Source organism: Chiloscyllium plagiosum, unplaced genomic scaffold (genome assembly GCF_037043375.1).
Source record: "Chiloscyllium plagiosum isolate Xiang-an unplaced genomic scaffold, Cpla_swu_hap1 HiC_scaffold_12, whole genome shotgun sequence".
NCBI lineage: Eukaryota > Metazoa > Chordata > Chondrichthyes > Orectolobiformes > Hemiscylliidae > Chiloscyllium > Chiloscyllium plagiosum.
The window spans coordinates 88337435-88358977 of record NW_028270150.1 but is presented as its reverse complement, the minus strand read 5'-3'; the positions used below and the strand labels follow the sequence as shown (position 1 = coordinate 88358977).

Genomic DNA, 21543 nt, shown 5'->3' with positions numbered 1-21543 from the left:
ACATCTTTTAAGTCCATCAGGAGGCCTTCAGTCTTGTTTCTCGTTGGAGACAAAATAGCCGGCAGCTCCAACAGTTTGTCAGTACCACTTCCCTAGTGACTGTAATTTTCTTGCGTTCCTCCCTCCCTTCAATTTCTTAATTTATGTATTATTCTGAAATATAATGTCTGAGATAAAGTATACATTGAATTTTTTGTACATTTCCAGTCTGAATAAGTTAGTAATAATGCAAATGAAAAAGTCCACTTGCCAAGCAAGTTCTCACTTGAAGTATACTTTATTACTGACTACAACAAGATTTTCAATATACATATTTAAATGTTTCAACTACAGCCTATGAGGCTTAAACATATTACAGAATCACCTTGCAACATACGCAAGGGTAGAATTTAATGTGCGTGTTTCTTTTAATTGAACTAATTTTTGATTTGTGGTTTACCATGTCAAATAAAATATAGCAGCAAACACCTCTGAACAAAAAACTTTGTTGTAGAAAGGACTCGGATCCCTACTATCAGTATGATTAACTTGTTTATTATTTCACAAGTTTGCATTAATTGCTTTATGGAAATGGAGTGTCTTGGTTATGCTTTTACGAATTGCTATTGAAACAAGTGTTACAGCAGAGGAATGTGCAAAGGTTAGAGGATTGACCATTCCAATAAAGTAATTAATGAGTTAGCAACTGGTCTGTAAAATGCATTCCCATAAAACATCCAGTGCATTTCAAATGAAAGCATAGACATACTTAGTGGTGTAACAAACTGAAAAATACAAAGTTCTTTGTTGAAAGCCAGGTTACAATAATTATCAGACAAATTGAAATTAATCACTCGTCATACAATATGCTAAAGGATCTACTAACTGAACACATCAGTGCTCAAGAGGATTTGAACAGCCACTCAACATACATTCAAACATTAAATAATTGATAGGTAATAATTTAAAAAAAGCTGGATTACATCCAAACCCTGTCTTTTCCTCGATATTTGAAGAACCAACATTTAACAATATATCTATGAACGCCATGCTAACAGGTCAACATTACATTTTGTGCAGTATTGTAACATGAGTAACAGTGTCTCTTCAAAAAAAAAAGAAAACGGGCAAAAAACCATTTTAAGAGTATATCACAACTGTGAATATCAAACAAAATCATTTCTTCAAAGCATGTCTTAAATCGGCAGCTGGAAATTGACATCCACCTGAGCCTCCTTTGCCAATGACACAATTTCTGAAAGTTTTACAACCTGGAAGCACATAAAGAGTATGAGCATCTAATGAGTAAGGCAAAAGCACAGTGGCAAAATTACTTGAATCGAAAAGAACAATTCTCACATGGAAATCGGTGAGAGTTTGCCTCCAGCAGGTAGTTTTACCAGATACAGCAATGTTTATCTACTATAACAATAAGCTAGACATGGATATCATGTTATTGAAGAATCCAACGCACATTGATTAGAAATATCTATTACTGGGAAGCTTTACATTGCTTAGGTACAGTCGGTTCTGCTATAACTCATGTTTCTTCAATGCGAATTAGGTTTAACATGATTGAAGAATTTACACTTATTTGTAGAATCCGAACTTTCATTTCCTGTATTGGCTCGAAGGTGATTCCAGCCCCATTAGTTTAAATGGCACAGCTACTGCATGATTTTCTTCATTGCACAAGAACGAAACTATCGCCAAAATGGATACATTTCACTAATTTCTGAGCGTAGCATGCAAGCTTTCCAAGCAACCTCTTGCTTACCATTTTCGCAGCTTCATCCAAGTCATCACAACCCAGGATCTTGAGACTACTGGCAGCAATCAGTGCTTTAGCATCATCAACTTTTGAACCTGTGGGTGTAAAACAACAGACACTGAGAATTCAGCAAACTCATCTGAGCTTCCTCCAAGAAAAAAAACAACACATGCAATTATATTATGCTTTTCACTGGATCCCAAAGTACTTAATAGCCAAAGTATTTTGAGCTATGATCACTGTTGTAATGGAGAGAACACAGCAGCCAATTTGTACACCGCAAGCTGCTAAGGACCAGACAATCTGATTTTAATTAAGTTTGCTAATGAGTCAATAACAATCAAGGTACCTCATGGAGTTTGTGTTCTTTCTTGAAATGCTGCCATGTGATTTTTTTTATATCCATGGGAAAGCAGCCTGGCATTGGTTTGACATTACATGTGAAGCACTCACTGCATTAAAGCACCATCCTAAACTTTGTGCTCATGAGCTTCCAAAGTGGGACAAAGCCATAGCTTGCTGATACAAGAGGTGACATCTAAAGGCAGTGGCTGCAGTCATAAGTAGGAAGACATTGATCCAGTTATCAGGCAGACCAGCAACGTGGGAAGATCGGGTGATTCAGAGCTCTAGATACTGATCATTGTAATGTATGCTGGAAATGCCCATACATAGACATGAATGGCTTGATTTTCATGTCTGCAAACTTTTAAAAATGGTAGAGATCTGGTCATGGAAGTCATACCATTTCTGACAGATCCTGTTTTTCTGCAGTAGGGGTAAAGGGTCTAATTCACACAGGAGGGAAACCAGAACTCAGCAGGACCACTAAGTACTGCGTTAAAACAGACTATATTTTGGATGCAGCATGGGAATAGATGTAAATGCTTTAGAAGGGTGGATAAGATCTGTTTAATTGTCCATGATCTGAGGTTTTTAAAATACCCTAGCTACACTTCAAGTTATAAAAACATCATCTGGTACACTGCCTTAACTAACATGTCAAGTGGTGTAGCATCTGGTTGAGCAATTTCAATAGTTACCTGTTGACATTTCCTCATGGGTGTTTTGTAAATTGTTGGCTGACTCATCGGGAGTTCTTAGTTTGCAATGATACAGCTTTCAATAGATTATAGAGGTCTATTGAAGGATTAGCCATCTTTGATTGGGTTATGTGGGGAATTGCTTGCTTTTCCAAGAAACTAAACACTCCATCATACAGTCGTAGAGTCATGCAGCACGGAAAAAGACCCTTCAGTCCAACTCATCCATGCCAAGTTTCCCAAACTAAATGAGTCCCATTTGCTTGCATTTGGCCCATATCCTTTTAAACCTTTCCTATTTATGTACTTGTGCAGACGTCATTTAAATGTTGTATTTGTACCTGCGGCTATCACATCCTCTGCCAATTCATTCCACATACGAGTCAGCCTCTATGGGAAATTAAAAGCTACGAATGGGCTCATATAGGATGTTGTTAAAATCAAGTCTGTGTAGTGCAACCTGTATTAAATAGTTCAAACTTTGTTTTGTTTTATCTCTTCATAAGCTCTAGGTCTATCATTCATGAAGATTAAGTTAGTTAGCATTGTGGGGAGGTGGAAATTAGAAAGTTTGGGGATATTTGGAAGGTATGAATTTACATATGGGCAATAGGGGATCATGGGATGGGGAGGGAGGGAGTGCATAGATAAATGGCATAATGGTTGCTTTGGGGTATAGGGTCCATGCGGAGATACACAGAGGCATCCAGAGGTGGTGAGCAATTAGGGCCACTGGAATCATGTGGGGAGGCATAAGCTGATGAACTGGCCTGGTGCATATAGGAGGTGAGAGCTTGAGGTCTTAAAACTGTACAACATACTTCCAGTAAAATAAAATACAGCTGCTAGAGATCTAAAAATAAATAACAGTCATATTGGATTCAAAATGTTAACCAGCCGACCTCAACACTGTGTCCCCTGTGTGGTTGTCAATGTTGTATTTTGGATTCAAAATACCCAACTTCATCCCACCTCCCCACAAGGTGGAACAAAGGGGATGGTAATCGAGGCCTTTTTCTAAGGCAGGTGAGCAATTTGGGAAATTTTCTTGTAAAACCCAGCGCTAAGTAAAAAGTGATTTTTTGAGAGAGCTATTAGTCAACTAGTTGCTGACTTTGTTGACATGTTGCAACCTCATACATGAAAAACTGAATTGTCATTTGGACATGTTGTTGTTGGGCAGCAGTCAAAAACTGCAGCTTAAGATGAGACAGTAAATCTTTTGCAGGAGAAAGTGGGTGAGTTGGGCAAATGTAGATCTATTAGAAAATGAATTTTTTCGATTTGTGAGGGGAGGAGGAGGAATAAGTTCAAACCTACAGAAGGCAGTAAAACTATAATTTGAAATTATGCAGAAATAACAATAGAACTAAGGGACAAAAATAAAGAATGAGTAAAGGGGGAAAAGCAGTAAACTTCCAAGATTCAAAATTTTTGATTGAAAAGGATTCTTGGAAAGCAGAAAATGTCTCATAGAAATTAAAAATATAACACACAAACTCTGTGGTTCTGCTCAGGTGAAATATTTTACGTTCACCTCTGTGCTTTTGGAGAAATTAACACAGTAACCGAAGACAAAACAGCCTGTTTGACTGACACCCATCAACCACTTTAAATGTTCAATGCCTTCACCACTGGTGCACAGCACGGAGTGCGCCACCATGTTTAATTAGATTGCGATTTTTTGATGATATCATTGATAAGGGTTGATGGGCACAATACAGCTGATATGGTTGTGCATGGATTTCCCAAAGATATTTGGCAAAGTGCCACATACCAGGCTTTTTAGTCAATTTAAAACCACTGCAATAAAAGTGACATTGGCAGCAGAGATATAAAATGGACTGGATATAGGAGAAAGGGAGTGGTGGTGAACAGGTGGTTCTTGGAGAGCAAAGTGGTATATAGAGGTGATCCCCAGTATTAGACCACTGTTTTTCTTGATTGATCTTAAATAACTTGACTTTTGTATGCACAATTTCAAAATACGCAAATGACAAAACGTGGGAATCAATTGTGTGGTGACTTCAAAAGGCTGGTGGAAATGATGCAAAATGTGGCAATCTCACAGCTTCAGAGTGTGCAGAAGCCAAGTTCAATGGTTTTTAAAAGGGGAAAAAAAAATAGGGAAGTGGTAATAGCCAAGTTGCTCTTGCAAAGAAAAGACAAGCCGAAGGACTGCACCTGTGATGTGATCATAGAATGTTTCTACCTACAAGATGAATTGCAGCAGCTCGCCCAGGCTCCTGCAATAACATCTTTCAAAAAAGCAATGTCTACCACTGTGAAGAGCAAGAGTGGTAGAGGCTATCATCTTTAAGTCCCCCTCTAAGTCACATACTATTCTGACATGAAACTGAGAATCACCAGCCCTTCTCTGTGAATGAGTCAAAATTCTAAAACTTCCTGCCTAACAGCACTGTGGGTGTACCTATATAGGCTGCAAAGTAGCTTGCCCCTGCTTCCTCAGGAGCAGTTAGTGATGGGTAATAAACGTCATTGATGCTTATGTTGAGAATGAATTTCAAAAGTTTACTTCTTTGAAAAAGCTTTTAGCCATCTGCCATGTTATCTGTACCTGTCTCATCCAGTAATTTTGCTTTATATTGCTCTGGTAAAGCACTTTGAAATGGATGCTTCATTATCTTATAGGCACTACATAAACACAAATAGTTGCTGTTGATAATAGCACTCCACTAAACAGCAATTACAAACTGCAAAGGAACTACCACCTGCAACATCCAGCAATGATTAAGGCTGAGGGACACACTGTGGGGAAAAATGATTAAAGTTAAATATACTGGGAGTGCATTTACTATATGAACATCTAATGGTAGTCAATCATTGATGCATCAGTGCAGTGCAGCTCTCCTAGTTAGAGAGAGGTTAAGTGGAAAGCCTTTCCATAGTTCAACTGATGGAAGCCATCATGCTCACCTTGCAATCTCACAACTATTGGAATCTTCAAATCCAAGCTCTCCACAGCCAGAATAATACCTTTAGCAATTACATCACAGCGCATGATGCCACCAAATATATTTACTAGAACAGCAAGTACCTAGAAAAAAAAAGGGTCCTTTTTAAAGTAACAATATAGCTGCCTTCAGAAAACAGCAAAACACGATTATTCAATCAAAACTACGTTTTTATCTACTTTTCTTAGTAAGATCAATTACACAGCATGAATTGGCAACACCTTCCAGCACCAAGGCTTGTCTTCTTGTATATAGCATATTAGAAGTAAGGACACTTAGTCCCCAAGAGGGCAAAATCTCTTACTGGGAGCACAAAATTGTACAACTACCTCTATAAAAACAGTTGAAAATAGAAGTGAGGATGACCTGTTTGAGACTATTATTCAATTCTAATTTACTAAGTTTCAAGCTGTAATTGCTGTATTCATCTTGTCCACATTGTGTAAATAAATCATGTCATTTTCTGTGATATTTAAGTTCCGCTGCTTGACCAGAGAGTTTGCAGTATATTTTATTTTAAATTCAGATTTATAGAACTTACTCATTGTAGGGACTAATTTTCATTTCAAGTAAGATAAACATAAATAAATACAGAAGTTTCTAGAACGAGCAGGGCAAACCATGATGCCAAATGTAAATTCAGAGCAAAATCAAAAATTTGGCTCATTGTGTTATCGTCAAACCTGCCACTGGTCATTCAAAACAGAACAAAATTTTAATGTTTTGGAGCAAACAGTCAACATTTACCCTTCACAGCCTAGAACTGAATTTCACAATTTTACACTGAATGCATTACACAGAAACTAGCCATCCTGCCCAAATGCTGGAGTTTACACATCATGTAGCACTGTCTCATTCACTTTCATCTAACTGTAATAATTTCTTTCCATTTCCTTTGCTCCCAGTGTTTACCTAGCAGTCCCCCAAACTCATCTGTGCTACTCGTGTCAATGACTCCTTGTGGTAACAAATTTCATACTTTAACCACTCTTTGGATAAACATGTTTCTCCCAAATTCCTTAATGAATTTGTTACTGACCACCTTTATTTATGGATCCTAATTTTGCTTGCAAAAAATGGAAACATCATCTCTATGTCCAGTCAATCAAATCCCTTCATCATTTTAAAGATATCCAGCAATCGGTTTGTTTGCAAACACAAACTGCTTCAAGTTCAGGGAAACATAATTTACATTTTAAACACTGTGAAAGGAAAAAAAACATGTGATACTAATGTTCACATGAGGCACAAATCATCAAATCTAACTAATAGTGTGAGAAGACCACCCTGAATGAGTGGCTGAATATTTTCACTAAGTTGGGATCAAAAATACGTCCAACTTGACTCAGTCCATTGATGAAGTGTAAATGTGTTTTCTCAAAATGTTTATTCCACAGTACCATTTGTATTAGTATTAAGCGCAAAATATAAAATATTGAGATGTTACATCTGTTGAACTCTTAAAACAGTGCACAAGGGAAACCTGATCATCTCCCTTACTGCTGAGAATTTCCATCTGCTTCAAATATTTGACTATTGAAGCTGCAGAAAAGGTGACAGATCCATTACTTACAATCAATTAAAGATAGGAAGCTTTTATTGAAACCGCACATAGCAGACTTCACCCAGGAAAAAAAGCACGAAACAATAGGAATTACGAATAATGCCTCAAATAGTGAGTATTGTCTGGGGAAAGCCACTAAAAGAACCTATAAAGCTACAAAGATCAGGACTCATTTGTAAATCTGTTAAGAAAATACGAATCATTTAATGAAGTTGCAGGCAGCAGGATTCACACAGTAAAGCAATAAGGAACCAGCACGTGTTTATTAAGGCTGTCATTAGAGGGATTCATCTGGAGAAGCCACAAAAAAAGTGAAAAGCATCCATTTTACTTGAAAGTAGGAATCATCCACTTTACTTGCACAGGAATCCATTTTGATTGCAAAAGCATGAGTAAAGCTTCAGTACAGAAGTACACTCTTAACAGCATTGATACATGGCAGAATTAACAGCTTTCAAAGCAAGAATAAATAAATATTTGGAAGACATAGCAGCAGAAATAATAATACCAAGATGATTTAGTTTTAGAAATAGGCCAAATAGAACATAGAATGGAGCATTCTGGAGAAAACAATTCTCAAGAAATAGAATTGCTTCCAAACTTTATATTAAGTTAGAGTCACAAGTAAAAACAGTTAATTTTGATGAAGCTCTGTAAGCCTTTGCAAAATATCTTAGAACATAGAACAGTACAGCACAGAACAGGCCCTTCAGCCCACGATGTTGTGCCGACCACTGATCCTCATGTACGCACCCTCAAATTTCTGTGACCATATGCATGTCCAGGAGCCTCTTAAATGTCCCCAATGACCCTGCCTCCACAACTGCTGCTGGCAACGCATTCCATGCTCTCACAACTCTGTGTAAAGATACCGCCTCTGACATCCCTCTATACTTTCCTCCAACCAGCTTAAAACTATGACCCCTCGTGTTAGTCATTTCTGCCCTGGGAAATAGTTTCTGGCTATCGACTCTATCTATGACTCTCATTATCTTGTATACCTCAATTAGGTCCCCTCTTCTCCTCCTTTTCTCCAATGAAAAAAGTCCGAGCTCAGTCAACCTCTCCTCATAAGATAAGCCCTCCAGTCCAGGCAGCATCCTGGTAAACCTCTGAACCCTCTCCAAAGCACCCACATCTTTCTTATAATAGGGCGACCAGAACTTGACGCAGTATTCCAAGTGCAGTCTAACCAAAGTTTTATAGAGCTTCAACAAGATCTCACGACTCTTAAACTCAGTCCCCCTGTTAATGAAAGCCAAAACACCATATGCTTTCTTAACTCTGTCCACTTGAGTGGCCATTTTAAGGGATCTATGTACCTGCACACCAAGAACCCTCTGTTCCTCCACACTCCCAAGAATCCTATCCTTAATTCTGTACTCAGTTTTCAAATTCGACCTTCCAAAATGCATCACCTCGCATTTATCCAGGTTGAACTCCATTTGCCACCTCTCAGCCCATCTCTGCATCCTGTCAATGTCCTGCTGCAGCCTACAACAGCCCTCTATACTGTCAACGACACCTCCAACCTTTGTGTCATCTGCAAACTTGCTGACCCATCCTTCAATTCCCTCATTCAAGTCATTAATAAAAATTACAAACAATAGAGGCCCATGGACAGAGCCCTGTGGAACACCACTCACCACTGACTTCCAGGCAGAACATTTTCCTTCTACTACCACTCACTGTCTTCTGTTGGCCAGCCAATTCTGTATCCAGACAGCTATGTTCCCCTGAATCCCATTCCTCCTGACCTTCTGAATAAGTCTACCATGGGGAACCTTATCAAATGCCTTGCTGAAGTCCACATACACCCCATCCACAGCTCGACCCTCATCAACTTTTCTAGTCACATCCTCAAAGAACTCGATAAGGTTTGTGAGGCATGACCTTCCCCTCATAAAGCCATGTTGACTGCATTTAATCAAGCCATGCTCTTCCAGATGGTCATAAATCCTATCCCTCAGAATCCTTTCTAACACCTTGCAGACAACAGACACGAGACTTACAGGTCTGTAATTGCCAGGGATTTCCCTGTTTCCTTTCTTGAAGAGAGGAATTACATTTGCCTCTCTCCAGTCCTCAGGTACAACTCCAGTGGAGAGCGAGGATGAAAAGATCTTCGCAAGTGGCGAAGCAATTGCATTTCTCGTTTCCCAAAGCAGCCGAGGACAAATCTGGTCCGGGCATGGCAACTTGTCAATCTTAATGTTTGACAAAATTTTCAGCACATCAGCTTCCTCTATCTCTATCCATTTCAGCATGCACACCTGCTTTTCAAAGGTTTCATTCACTACAAAGTTTGTTTCTTTCGTAAAGACAGAAGCAAAAAACTCATTTAGGGCTTCCCCTACTTCCTCAGACTCCACACACCTTAATGTAAGAATAAATAAAATTCTTGAAAAAGTAAGATTTAATAGAAGTATTTAGTATTTAATAGAAGTATTACCCTGGATAGAAGTATCCAGGGTAATCCAAGGTTGATTTCATTTACAATCTCTAAGATTAGTGGAAAAATATGAGTTTGGAGATTTAAAGTCAGAATTCTTAAAAGATAAATTGTTACTGGAATTGTTCATGAGATTTGTCAAATTTATTTGTCAAAAGGAGAACTGACTCTACAGAAACCCTTCAGATAGTGAGTGAAGCAGAAAACTGAAAGCAACACAGATTGATCCTAAAAGATCATCTTCTTGCAGGAGATCAGCAGAATCTATTTAGCTCCTAAAGTACAAAACCACCAAAGACATGCATGAGAAGCCACTTCAGAGATTAGAACAGACAGCAGATAGTCAAAGATGTTGCCAGCATTATGGAAAAAGGAAACCTCACAGCATCAGCAATGACCACTTATTAAAAAATGCTTTACCTGCAAGAACAGATTTCTTTCTGAAAATGTAGCATAATATGATACAGTCACAGCAGCAAGGTGACAAAAAGCTCTCATAATTACATTATTAATATAGAGCAGTTTACAATAGTAGCCAAAGGTAATCATAAGGAAAACTGTCATTCATACAGCGCAGAAGAGGTCCTTCAACCAAACAAGTTTACACCAGTATAACTACTACTAAATATGAGCGAATCCCAATTTCTTGCACTTGCCCCATATCCTTGAATGTTATGATACTTGATATTTGAAGTATTCATCCAAACACTTTTTTTAAAAAAAAAAGGTTATAAAGGTTTGTAGCCTCCACTATCTTCCCAGGCAGTGCATTCCAGATTCCCACCACCTGCTGAGTGAAAAAGTTGTTTTCCCAAATCTCCTCTGAATTTCCTGCCCCCAACCCTAAAATTACACCTCTCCTAATTAATCCCTCAAGCAAGGGGAACAGCTGCTTTCTATTCACCCTGTCCATACCCCTCAATCTTATACATCTCAATCATGTCCACCCTCAGACTCCTCTGCTCTAAAGAAAACAATTCAAGCCTATGTAATCTCTCCTGATAACTCAATTTCTCCATCACAGGCAACATCCTGGTGAACCTCTTCTGTATGCCCTCTACTCCTATCACATCCTTTCTGTAATGAGGTGACCAGAACTACAACAATACTCCAATTATGGTCTGACCAACACTCTGTACGTTGTCTCCTTGCTCTTATATTTTATGCTACAACTGATGAAAGCAATTGTCCTATTTGCAGCCTTAAGTATTCTATTCATATGCTCTAATGACTTCAGGGATCTGTGAATAATAACCCTGAGATGCCTCTGTTCCTCTAAACTATCCAGTGTCCTGCCATTCATTAAATACTCATTCATCTTATTTCTTCTTCCAAAGTACATCACCTCGCACTTATCAGAGTTAAATAACACCTGCCAGACCATCGATATCTGGTCTGCCCATCGGACCAAACCATCGATATCTTCCTGCAACCTACAAGCATCGTCTTCATGATTTACCATTCTATCAATCTTAGAGTTACCTGCAAATTTACTTAACATTCCCGCTACATTTTCATTTATATCACATATGTATACAAGTAGTAAGGGTTCCACTACTAATCCTCATGGTGCGTCACAAGGTATCAGCCTCCAGTTACTAAAACAGCCTTCACCACTACCCTGTGTCCTATTACTAAGCCAATTTCTGACCCATCTTGCCAAACTTCCCTAAATTCCACGTGCTTTCACCTTCTCGGTCAGTCTCTCATGTGGGACTTTGTCAAAAGCTTTGCTAAAATCCATAAACTGCATCAACTGAACTGCCCTCACCCACACACCTGATCACATTTTCAAAAAATTCTAACAAATATGTTAGGTATGACCTCCCTCTGATAAAGCCATGCTCACTATCCTTAATTAGCCCATGCCTTTCCAAGTGGGTATTAATTCACTGTTTCACACTTTCTTCAATAGCTGCCCCACCACTAATGAGAGACTCAACGATCTATAATTTCCTATTCATTTCTCTCACCCTTCTTAAAAAGTGAAATCATGTTGGCCATCCTGCAGGCCTCTGGCACTTTCTGTGACCCGTGAGGAATTAAAAATTCGTGTCAGAGTCCCTGCAATTTCTTGCCTTGCCACCAGAGATTTAATTCATTCAAGCCAGGGCATTTGCTTTTAAGCCCAAGAGAGCATTCAATACCTTCCCATACTGTGCAAATTCCTCAAAGTCCCGCTTCTGAATTCTGCACTTGTGTTCTCCTCTTCCAGAGTGAAGAGGAAAGAGAAGTATTCATTCAACACTCTTCCAATATCCTGCGGCATCACACAATGGTTTTCCCCTTCCTCCTCAATGGGCCCTATTATTTTCTTGATTAACCTCTTCCCTTTAATGCATTTACAAAATGTCTTCGGATTCTCCCTAATTCTGTTCACAAGTCCTTTTTCATGGTTTCATATTGTTTCCTTAAGTTCCCTCCTGCATTTCCTGTATTCCTCTAGGGACACAGCTGAATTGCTTCCTTTGGTCTTGCAAAAAGTCCTAACTTTCCTCTTTATCCAGTCCTGAATTGTCCTAGACATCCAGTATATTCTGAACATATTGGTCCTACATTTCCCTCTAAAAGATACATGTTGGAGCTGTATTCTCCCCATCTCCTTTCTGAAATGTCCCCCATTCCTTCCCTGTCGTCTTATCCACAAGGAACTGTTCCCACTCTACCATGACCAATTCCTTCAATAAAATCTTCCTTCCCCAAATCCAATTTTGCAGGCCATCTTTTTCTTTGTCCAGAACAAATTTGAACTGTAATGTGTTGTGGTCCTATTGCCTAAATGTAATCCCATTGCCACATCAAACATTTGTCCAGCTTCTATTCCCAGAATCAGATCCAGCACTGCGCCATCCCTTGTTGGTCCTTCTGCATATTGATACAAAAAACTGCCCTGGATACATTTCAAGGAATCCACCCCCTCTAAACCCTTAACCAATATGACAATCCCAATTTACGTTGGGAAAGTTGAAATTCCCTAATACAATTTACTCTTACACCTTTCTGTGAACTGTCTACATATCTTCTCTTCTATTTCCCGCTGACCCTTTGGGAGCTTATAAAGTAGGTGCCCCCTTAACATTCCTAAGTTCTACTCTTAAAGCCTCATTTGAGAACCTTTCCAAGATATCTATCCTTACTGCAGTAATTGATTCCTTCATAACGAGTGTTACATCACCACCCTTTTTACTCTTTGGTCTTGCCTAAAAATTCTCTACCCAAGAATGTTGAATTACCAGTCCAGCTCTTCCCTCAAACACATATCTGTGATGGCAACATTATAATGTGTCAATCCATGCCATTAACTCATCTGTCTTACCTATTACACTCCTTGCATTAAAGTAAACACCATCCAGCCTTGCCATAATCTTTTGACACTCAACATAGCTAAACTCACTGTGACTTGCTTGCTTTGCTGTTGCATGATGCATCCCTGTTTCATAGATATGGTGTGTCCCTGTCCCCATCCTCCTGCCAGATTCTGACCTGGATTTCTGACAAGATATTTCTGACAAGAGTGTGGGCATCTTACTAATTTTAACCTTGATATAGTATTGAATATCATGATATTGTCAAAATATACAGCCTGTGTTTCAAAAAGTATGTTTATGAGTAAAAAAAAGTTACATAAATAGATGTCTGCCTTTTAATTCTGCCCATATCTTGCTAATATATTATCAGGACATGGAGTGGAAATCATTACAGTTGTTTAATAGATTATTCCATTTATGATTAATTCCTTTTAAAAAGAAAATCTGGTTTGTTTGCCTGATACTCCTTTTCCATTTTTGAAAATCCAGTTCCATCTGTTCCCTCAGTCCTAATGTATTGTACAAATATTGAATTATTGTATTTGATGGCTCAGCAAAGCAGACTTATCCTAGTACATTATTCAAATATATTTAGGACATTGCTTTTTATGTAAACAAATAAAGAATATAAAGATTCAAACATTTGAATTGAAAATCTGCAGATAATGGAAAGATTAAAGGATTAGAATCAGATTCAGTGCTATGAAAATGTGCTTCAACTAAAATTTTGCAATAGATTTAACCTATCTACAATTAACTGATAACCCAGATAAAATAGATTCCTAAAAGCAAAATCCATCAAAAATATCTCAAGATAAACAATAACCATGAAATACTGCATTACAATAGTACAGTTAATAGACTTTTCTGTTTTCACTTTTTTTGAGGAGGATGTAGAATGATTTCCTTTAAAAAAAAACAGGATAAAGAACTTCAATGAATGAGCATTCACACCGAGAACCTCATGTCCAGTATATGATCAGTAAGCGAAGTGAAATAGTGTCTTACAATGAAACAGCATTACACACTGATTTTGTTTTGGAGTCTGCTGCTAAGTTAGAGCTATGCTAATACGGCCTGTCTTTTTGCAGGGCACAAAATCCAACAGTAAACACGGTCGAGAAACAGTCAGTTCAATGGCTGTTTGGTGAGGAAAAATTAATGCTCGTCTTCTCTACTGTACTTCCAAATGCCTGAAGATCAACAGCTGCTAAGACTTTTAGGAGGGTTGCAGTTTAAAACAGTCCTGCTGCTGGTGTGTCTGCATTGAATGTAATCTACAACTAAAGAAAATACAAGTATATTACATGTGTACCTCAAATGATACAAGCTAATGTCAATGTACTTCATGACAAGGTGCTTCGGTTTTGCTTTCCACAAAACATAAGAATTAGGAGCAGGAGGCAGCAATTCAGTCCCTTCAGCCTGCACAGCTATTCAATAAAATCATGTCTGATCTCATCTCACCTCAACTCCACTTTACTGTCTCTCTCCATAAACCTTCAAATTATTATTGGTTAAAGATCTATCTATGTCCTCCTTAAATTTACTCAGTTTCCCCACATCCACTCTGGTGTAGTGAAGTTCATAGATTCAGGACCTTTTGAGATTTATAAATCCTCATCTCTGATTTAAATCTGCTACGCCTTATCCTTAAGTTATAACCTTTAAGATTTACCCTCAAGTAGCTATTCCCAGTCTACTTTGGCCAGATCCTGCCTTATTTTAACAAAGTCTGCCTAACCGCTCAATCCAAAACCTCTTTTGGCAGCCATCATTTTCCTTTTTCATAACAAACAAAAAGTATGGTGCTGTGGGCACTATCACTAAAATGCTCTCCCACTAACACCTCGAACAACCGTCCAGCTAAGCTCCCCAGAATTAGGTTCTTGTAGGGGCATCCACATGTGTTCAATGAGGAACTGCAGCGAGTACAGGTCCAACATGTCCTCTTGAAATAGAGGAGCAACAAGACCAGAGAGCCCTAGGTGTCTAGGAACATTCAGAACCGTATAAAAAGGAAAATATGTGAGCAAATCAATGGAGGCTATGATGCAGTAGAATGTCCAGGTTTGGGGAGGTGGGAGGTGCTTCAGAAAGCAATGAGGAGAGCAAAGAGGGGCATGAAAAAGCACTAGCAGGCAAAATTAGGGATCATTGGAAAATATTCTACACATATATCAAGGAGAAGGAAATAATCAGAAAAAGAGTCAGGCTCCATTAGGACCAACGGGGAAATCTGGGTGTAGAGCCAAGGGACACTGGTAAAGTGTCAAACAAGTATTTGACATCTGTCTTTACTCGGGAGGAGGAGGATTAAGATAAAGATAGAGGAATCAGGAAGATGGACTGTGAGGTTCTTGAGAAGACTAATATCAAAGAGTGAGGAGGTATTGAGATTTTTGTTTAATTGTGGACAAATCTCCAGATCCACATCAGCTGTAAGCCAGGCTGCTGTGGGAGGCGACAGATGTTATCACCAGGGCTCTGATCCATATTTTTAATTCCTCTCTGGCCACAGAAGAGATGGCAGAGGACTGCAGGACAGCTAACGTGGTTCAACCTTTCAAGAAAGATAGCAGGGATAAACCAGACAATTACAGACAGCGAGTGTTAAATCAGCGCTAGGGAAACTATTGGAGAAAATCCTGAATGAGTGAAGTAATCTCCATTTAGTGAGGCAAGGTTTGATCACAGTTAATCAGCTTGGCTTTGACGGAGGCCATGCCTAACAAATCTGATTGAATTTTTTGAGATGACCACACATGTCAACAAGGGTAGTGCAGTTATGGCCATTTATATGGATTTCAGCGAAGCCTCTGACAAGGTCACATATGATAAAATCACTTGGAATCCAGGATAACCTGGCAAATTGCATCCAAAATTGGTTCAGTGGCTGCAGCCAGAGGGTGGTGGTAAAAGGCAGTTTGAGAAGCTGGAGGTCAGTATACAGTATACTGCAGGGATCAGTGCTGGTCCCATACTGTTTGCGATAAATATAAACAATGTAGTTGAAAAGGTAGGAGAGCATGATAAGTAAGTTTGTAGATGGTGCAGAGATTGGCTGGGAGGTTGACAGGGAGGAAAAGATATTAGGCTACAGGAAGCTATAAACAGTTTGGTCAGATGGAATTTAACCCTGATGAATCTGAAGTGATTCACTTTGGAAGAAGTGACAAGACAAGGGAGAACTCAATCAATGATAGGACACTAAAAAGCTCAGAAGAACAGAGGGTTCTTGGGGTACTTGCCCACAAATCCCTGAAAGTGGCAGAGAGGTTAGTAGAGTAGTTAAAGCAACGTGTGGGACATTTGCCTTCGTCATGGATTATTCAAGCAGGAAGCTTAAATTGCAGACGTACAGAACTTTGATTAAGCCACAGCTGGAGTACTGTATGTTGCCCAGGTCACCACACTAGAGGAAGGATGTGTTCGCACTGGAGGTGGTACAAAGGAAGTTGCCTCAGGTAGAGTAGTTTAGCTATAAAGATATGCTGGATAAGCACAGGTTCTTTTCTTTGGAGCAGAGAAGGGAATTGACAAAAGATGTGTCGGATTATGAAGGGCGTGGACTGGGTGGATAAGAGGTTACCTTTAGTTGAAGGATCAATAACAAAGGGGCACACTTTTAAGTTGGATCGCAGGAGTTTAGGGGGTATTTGAGGATCTTCTTGCACACAAAGGATGGTGGGATCTAGAATGCACTTAAGTGGGGTTATATCCGAAACACTGACTTCTCCACCTCCTGATGCTGCATGGTTTGCTGGGTTCTTCTAGCCTCCTGCTTGTCTACCTTTGATCCCAACATCTGCAGTTATTTTATACCTAAGAGCAGGAAACCTCACAACCTTTAACATGTACTTGGATGAGCACTTGAAATATCATAACTATGGGCCAAGTGCTGGAAAGTGGGGCTAGTGTAGATTTCAACTAAATTTTGTAATGTATAATTCCGTGTCCTGAAGCTTAGAACAAGAAATGATTGCATTCAAGCATAAAAAACATCTTTCAGGGATCAAAAGGGTGGATGTTGGAAGGATATCTGCCTTACTGGGAAACAGGAGACAGTCTCAATGTAAAGGGTACACCTAAATGCAGTTTTCTTAAATAACTGCAGGTTAGAGATATAACTGAGAAAATCTGAACAAAGCCTAGTGAAGCACTTTTTGAATTTTGGTCACTGCTGCACTATGTAGAAACCCGGCAACTAATTTGGCAAAGCAAGATTCCACAAACATCAACAAGATAATTCCTTAAAATAAAACAAAGTACTGTGGATGAGGGAGATCTGAAACAAACAAAACATTAATTGCTGGAGAAACTCAGCTGATCTGGCAGTATCTGTGGGAAGGAAGCAAAGTTAACATTTCGAGTTCAGTGAGACTTCATCAGAAGATAATACCCTGTTTTTGATGATGTTGGTTGAACTTTCACTATTAGTATATGCAAGGCTCAAAGAGGAAAATTTAGTGTCACTACCCCAAGATATATGAAAAGATAAAACTATAAGTATTCCATTAGCTTGCAGTTAAAGATGGGGAAAAAAATTCAACTGGCTTCCATGTATATATTTGTTGGGATACGTAAATTTTTGCAAAGCAATGCTTTCAGCAACAAAGTAAAAAATCACATAACACCAGATTATAGTCCAACAGGTTTATTTCAAAGTACAAGCTTTCAGAGCTCCTTCATCAGGTAGTTAGTAGGGCAGCATCATAGAACACAGAATTTATAGTAACCGGTCAAACTGTCATACAACTGATGCAATGTATTGAACACACCTGTTAAGTCTTCAATTACTTAGAATAGGAATGTAGGTTTTGATTAATTGCTATGTAAATCCCAGAATTTCTTTCAAGTCATAGCTCAGAGATGACTTAAGGTTTTATTGGTATAAAAAAAACTCCCCAATGAAGGAGCTGTGCTCCAAACGCTTGTACTTCCGAATAAACCTGTTGGACCATAACCTGTTATTGTGTGACTTTTAACTTTGTCCACCCCAGTCCAACACCAGCACCGCCACATCATTCAGCAACAACAAATATTGCAACACGGAGAACAGATGCAACTGTGTTGACCTTGGGGCAGAGGCTTTTTAAAAAAATATTTATTGAGGAATTTTACTCTGCTGCATTTGTTGCTATTGGTGTAATTCTTAGTCACTGAAGTATATCTACTCCAGTGGTGATATCACCGGAAGAATCAACCTGACAGAATAGTGGGCAAAATAAAGCCTATTCGATTGATGCATATCCATTTAATCTCTTGTCAGCTACAGCTACTGCATGCTGGATGTCTGACGTTATCTACAAAATCAAACTTGAGTATCTGCCTAAAATGAGGGAATGGGTTGCAGACGGTTATGTGAAATCCAACTCAGGCTGATTCTGCATTCCTCTTAACACAGATTGAAAACGGAACTTGACACCTTCCTGCTCTCAGGTACTAAATGCTTATTATGTAATGGATAAAACTGATAAGAATGTCTTCATCCTCTCACTCCTTTTCATACAATCCAGAGAACTGCAACATTGGTGCTCTCTCCTCCTTTCTTTATATAAAAAGAGTGCTGCACTTAACATGCAATTCAATAAAATCTGAAATTTCTGATCAGAAAGATTAGGCTGTATTTAAAACTAATTGCTCAGAGCACCCGGCTTTTACTTAATAAAGTTGAAAGCGGAGTTGACTTTAAAAATGAACCAATTTATGGTATAAAAAGCACACAGCGTAATCTGGCCTAACACCAACATTTTGACACTGAAGTTGCAGATTTCACAACGTACCCCATAGATGTTCCTGTCTGCTGCACTTTACTTGAACAAACCTGCAACTGGTTATAAAGCAGCTTGAACTTCGTAATATTCCAGATTCCAGCAGGGAGTGGAATAAATGTATAAAATAAGTCTCATGCATCCATAACTACGAGTACTGACAGTGTAAAGTCACTGAGCAAAGTGCATGGAAAAAAAAAGAACTGCTTAGATGACTAAAGTTAAAGATCACAGAACACCAGGTTACACACCAACAGGTGTATGTGGAACCACTAGCTTGCAAACCACCTGAAGAACCAACGCTTTGAAAGCTCGTGCTTCTAAATAAACCTGTTGGACTATAACCTGGTATTATGTGATTTTTAACTTTGTACACCCCAGTCCAACACTGGCCCCTCCAAACCATAGATGACTAAAGGAATGGAAGAGCAATTAAAATCATAATTCAACACCACTCACTTTTTTGTTTGAGGTTATAAGTTTAAAGGCTTCATTTACTTGCTGAGCTGTTGCTCCACCACCTACATCGAGAAAGTTGGCAGGATTTCCTCCATGAAGCTTTATGATATCCATTGTAGCCATAGCTAGCCCTGCACCATTAACTGAAAAATAAAATACTCATTGCTAATATAACTAAGACTTTTAATAAATCAAAATAAGCTTGTGAAATAGCAAGAAACATGAAATAGATTGTAAAAGCTTCTACAGATTTTTGCAAAAAAATTATTCATGAAATGTGGGCTTCACTGGTTGGGCCTGCACCTTTTACCCATTCCTTGTTGCTCTTGAAGATGGGACTGAACTGCTCTTGAACTGATGTAGCTTTTCTGGTGTAGCTCCACCCACAATGCTATTACTGAAGGAACAGAGATACATTTCCAAATCAGGATGATGAATATCTTAGAAGGGAACTTGCAAGTGATTGTGTTTCCATGTTTCTTTCTGCCCTTGGTCCTTCCAGGGGGTAGTGGTTGTGGGTTTGAAAACTGCTATCTGAGGAGCCTGGTGTTGTTACAATGCAACTTGTATATGGTACATTGCTGCCACAATGTGATTAGAAATGGATAAGAGGTGCTGGCCCAGCCAGAAAAGCCCACGTCCAATGAATGAATAAAAAAATTAACAAAGACAAATATTGGTCTATTATGGGCAAAGACAGGATACTTTATAATAAGAAACAGAAATGGCTGACAAGCTAAATAATTTGTACTGCCTTCACAGAGGAAAACATAAGAAGCCGCCATGTAATAATTCGGATCAAAGGATCGAGAGTGTGAGAGAAACTGAAATAAATTAGTGAAAAAAAAGACAGGAGAAATTATTGGGACCAAATGATTTTCATACTAGAGCATCGAAAGGGACAGCGGATGGATTAGTGATTATCTTTCAAACTTGTACTAATTCTGCATCAATGCATTGTTTAAGAACAGAAAAGAAGAAAAAGGGGAAACAACAGACTTGTTAGACTGAAGCTGTTATAAAGAATGTGATTCCAGGATATTTAGAAAGAGTTTTGAGCTAGACAAAGCCAATATGGGTTTATGAAGGGGAAATAATATTGAACAAACCAACATGAGTTATTTCAATGTTACTGACAGAGTTGTTGAAGCGGGAACTAGTGGACATCATGTATTTGGATTTTTGGTAGACTTTTGATTAACCTCGGTATGTGAGTTTGTGAAAAAGATGGAAGTGCATGGGATTAGTGGTAACATACTAATATGATTTTAAGGTTAGTTAGCAAGGCTAACTCAATGTATGCAATGCAGGTTTGCTAGACAGATTCTTGGGACTGTGGGTCCTATGAGGAGGCTTGGCCTGGATTTTTCAGGTTTAGAAGAATGAGAGATGTCAAAGTTACAAAGAATGTTTAAAGGGTGTTCAAACTAAATACAGAAAGGAGCTTTCCCCTGGTTTAAACCAGAGTGCAGTTTCAGGAAAAAGGCAAACATTGCAGGTAGATAGGATAGGGAAGAAGGCATTTGGTATACTTTCCTTTATTGGTCAGAGTATTGAGTACAGGAGTTAGGAGGTCATGTGGCTGTACAGGACATTGGTTAGGCCACTGTTGGAATATTGCATGCAGTTCTGGTCTCTTTCCTACTGGAAAGGTGTTGTGAAATTTGAAAGGGTTCAGAAAAGATTTACAAGGATGTTGCCAGGGTTGGAGGATTTGAGCTATGTGGAGAGGCTGAACAGGCTGGGGCTGTTCTCCCTGGAGCGTCAGAGGCTGAGGGGTGACCTTATAGAGGTTTACAAAATGATGAGGGGCATGGATAGGATAAATAGACAAAGTCTTTTCCCTGGGGTCGGGGAGTCCAGAACTAGAGGTTTAGGGTGAGGGGGGAAAGATATGAGAGAGACTTTAGGGGCAACATTTTCACAGAGGGTGGTACGTGTATGGAATGAGTTGCCAGAGGAAGTGATGGAGGCTGGTACAATCACAACATTTAAGAGACATTTGAATGGGTATATGAATAGGAAGGGTTTGGAGGGATATGGGCCGGGTGCTGGCAGGTGGGACGAGATTGGGTTGGGATATCTGGTCGGTGTGGACGGGTTGAACTGAAGGGTCTGTTCATCTGTATGACTGAGATGAGGTGGAACTACTTCACTCACAATTTCATACCTCAGAAGGCTGTGGAAGCTCAGTCAATAACTAAGTTCAAAATAGAAA

The 21543-nt window shown here is 39.0% G+C and overlaps 1 protein-coding gene across 2 annotated transcripts in view; it reads right to left on the bottom strand.

The window, feature by feature from the left end:
* Positions 1-258: 258 nt before the first annotated feature.
* LOC122554937 (succinate--CoA ligase [ADP-forming] subunit beta, mitochondrial-like) overlaps positions 259-21543 on the bottom strand; it is an 89262-nt gene continuing 67977 nt past the window's right edge. For both annotated transcript variants that reach the window (XM_043700376.2, XM_043700377.2), the window contains exons 8-11: positions 19326-19468; positions 5731-5851; positions 1757-1845; positions 259-1250 (exon numbers count right to left, since the gene is read on the bottom strand). In XM_043700376.2, coding sequence (XP_043556311.2) covers positions 1176-1250; positions 1757-1845; positions 5731-5851; positions 19326-19468 — 428 coding nt within the window. In that variant the 3' untranslated portion in view covers positions 259-1175. The remainder of the gene's footprint in view (positions 1251-1756; positions 1846-5730; positions 5852-19325; positions 19469-21543) is intronic.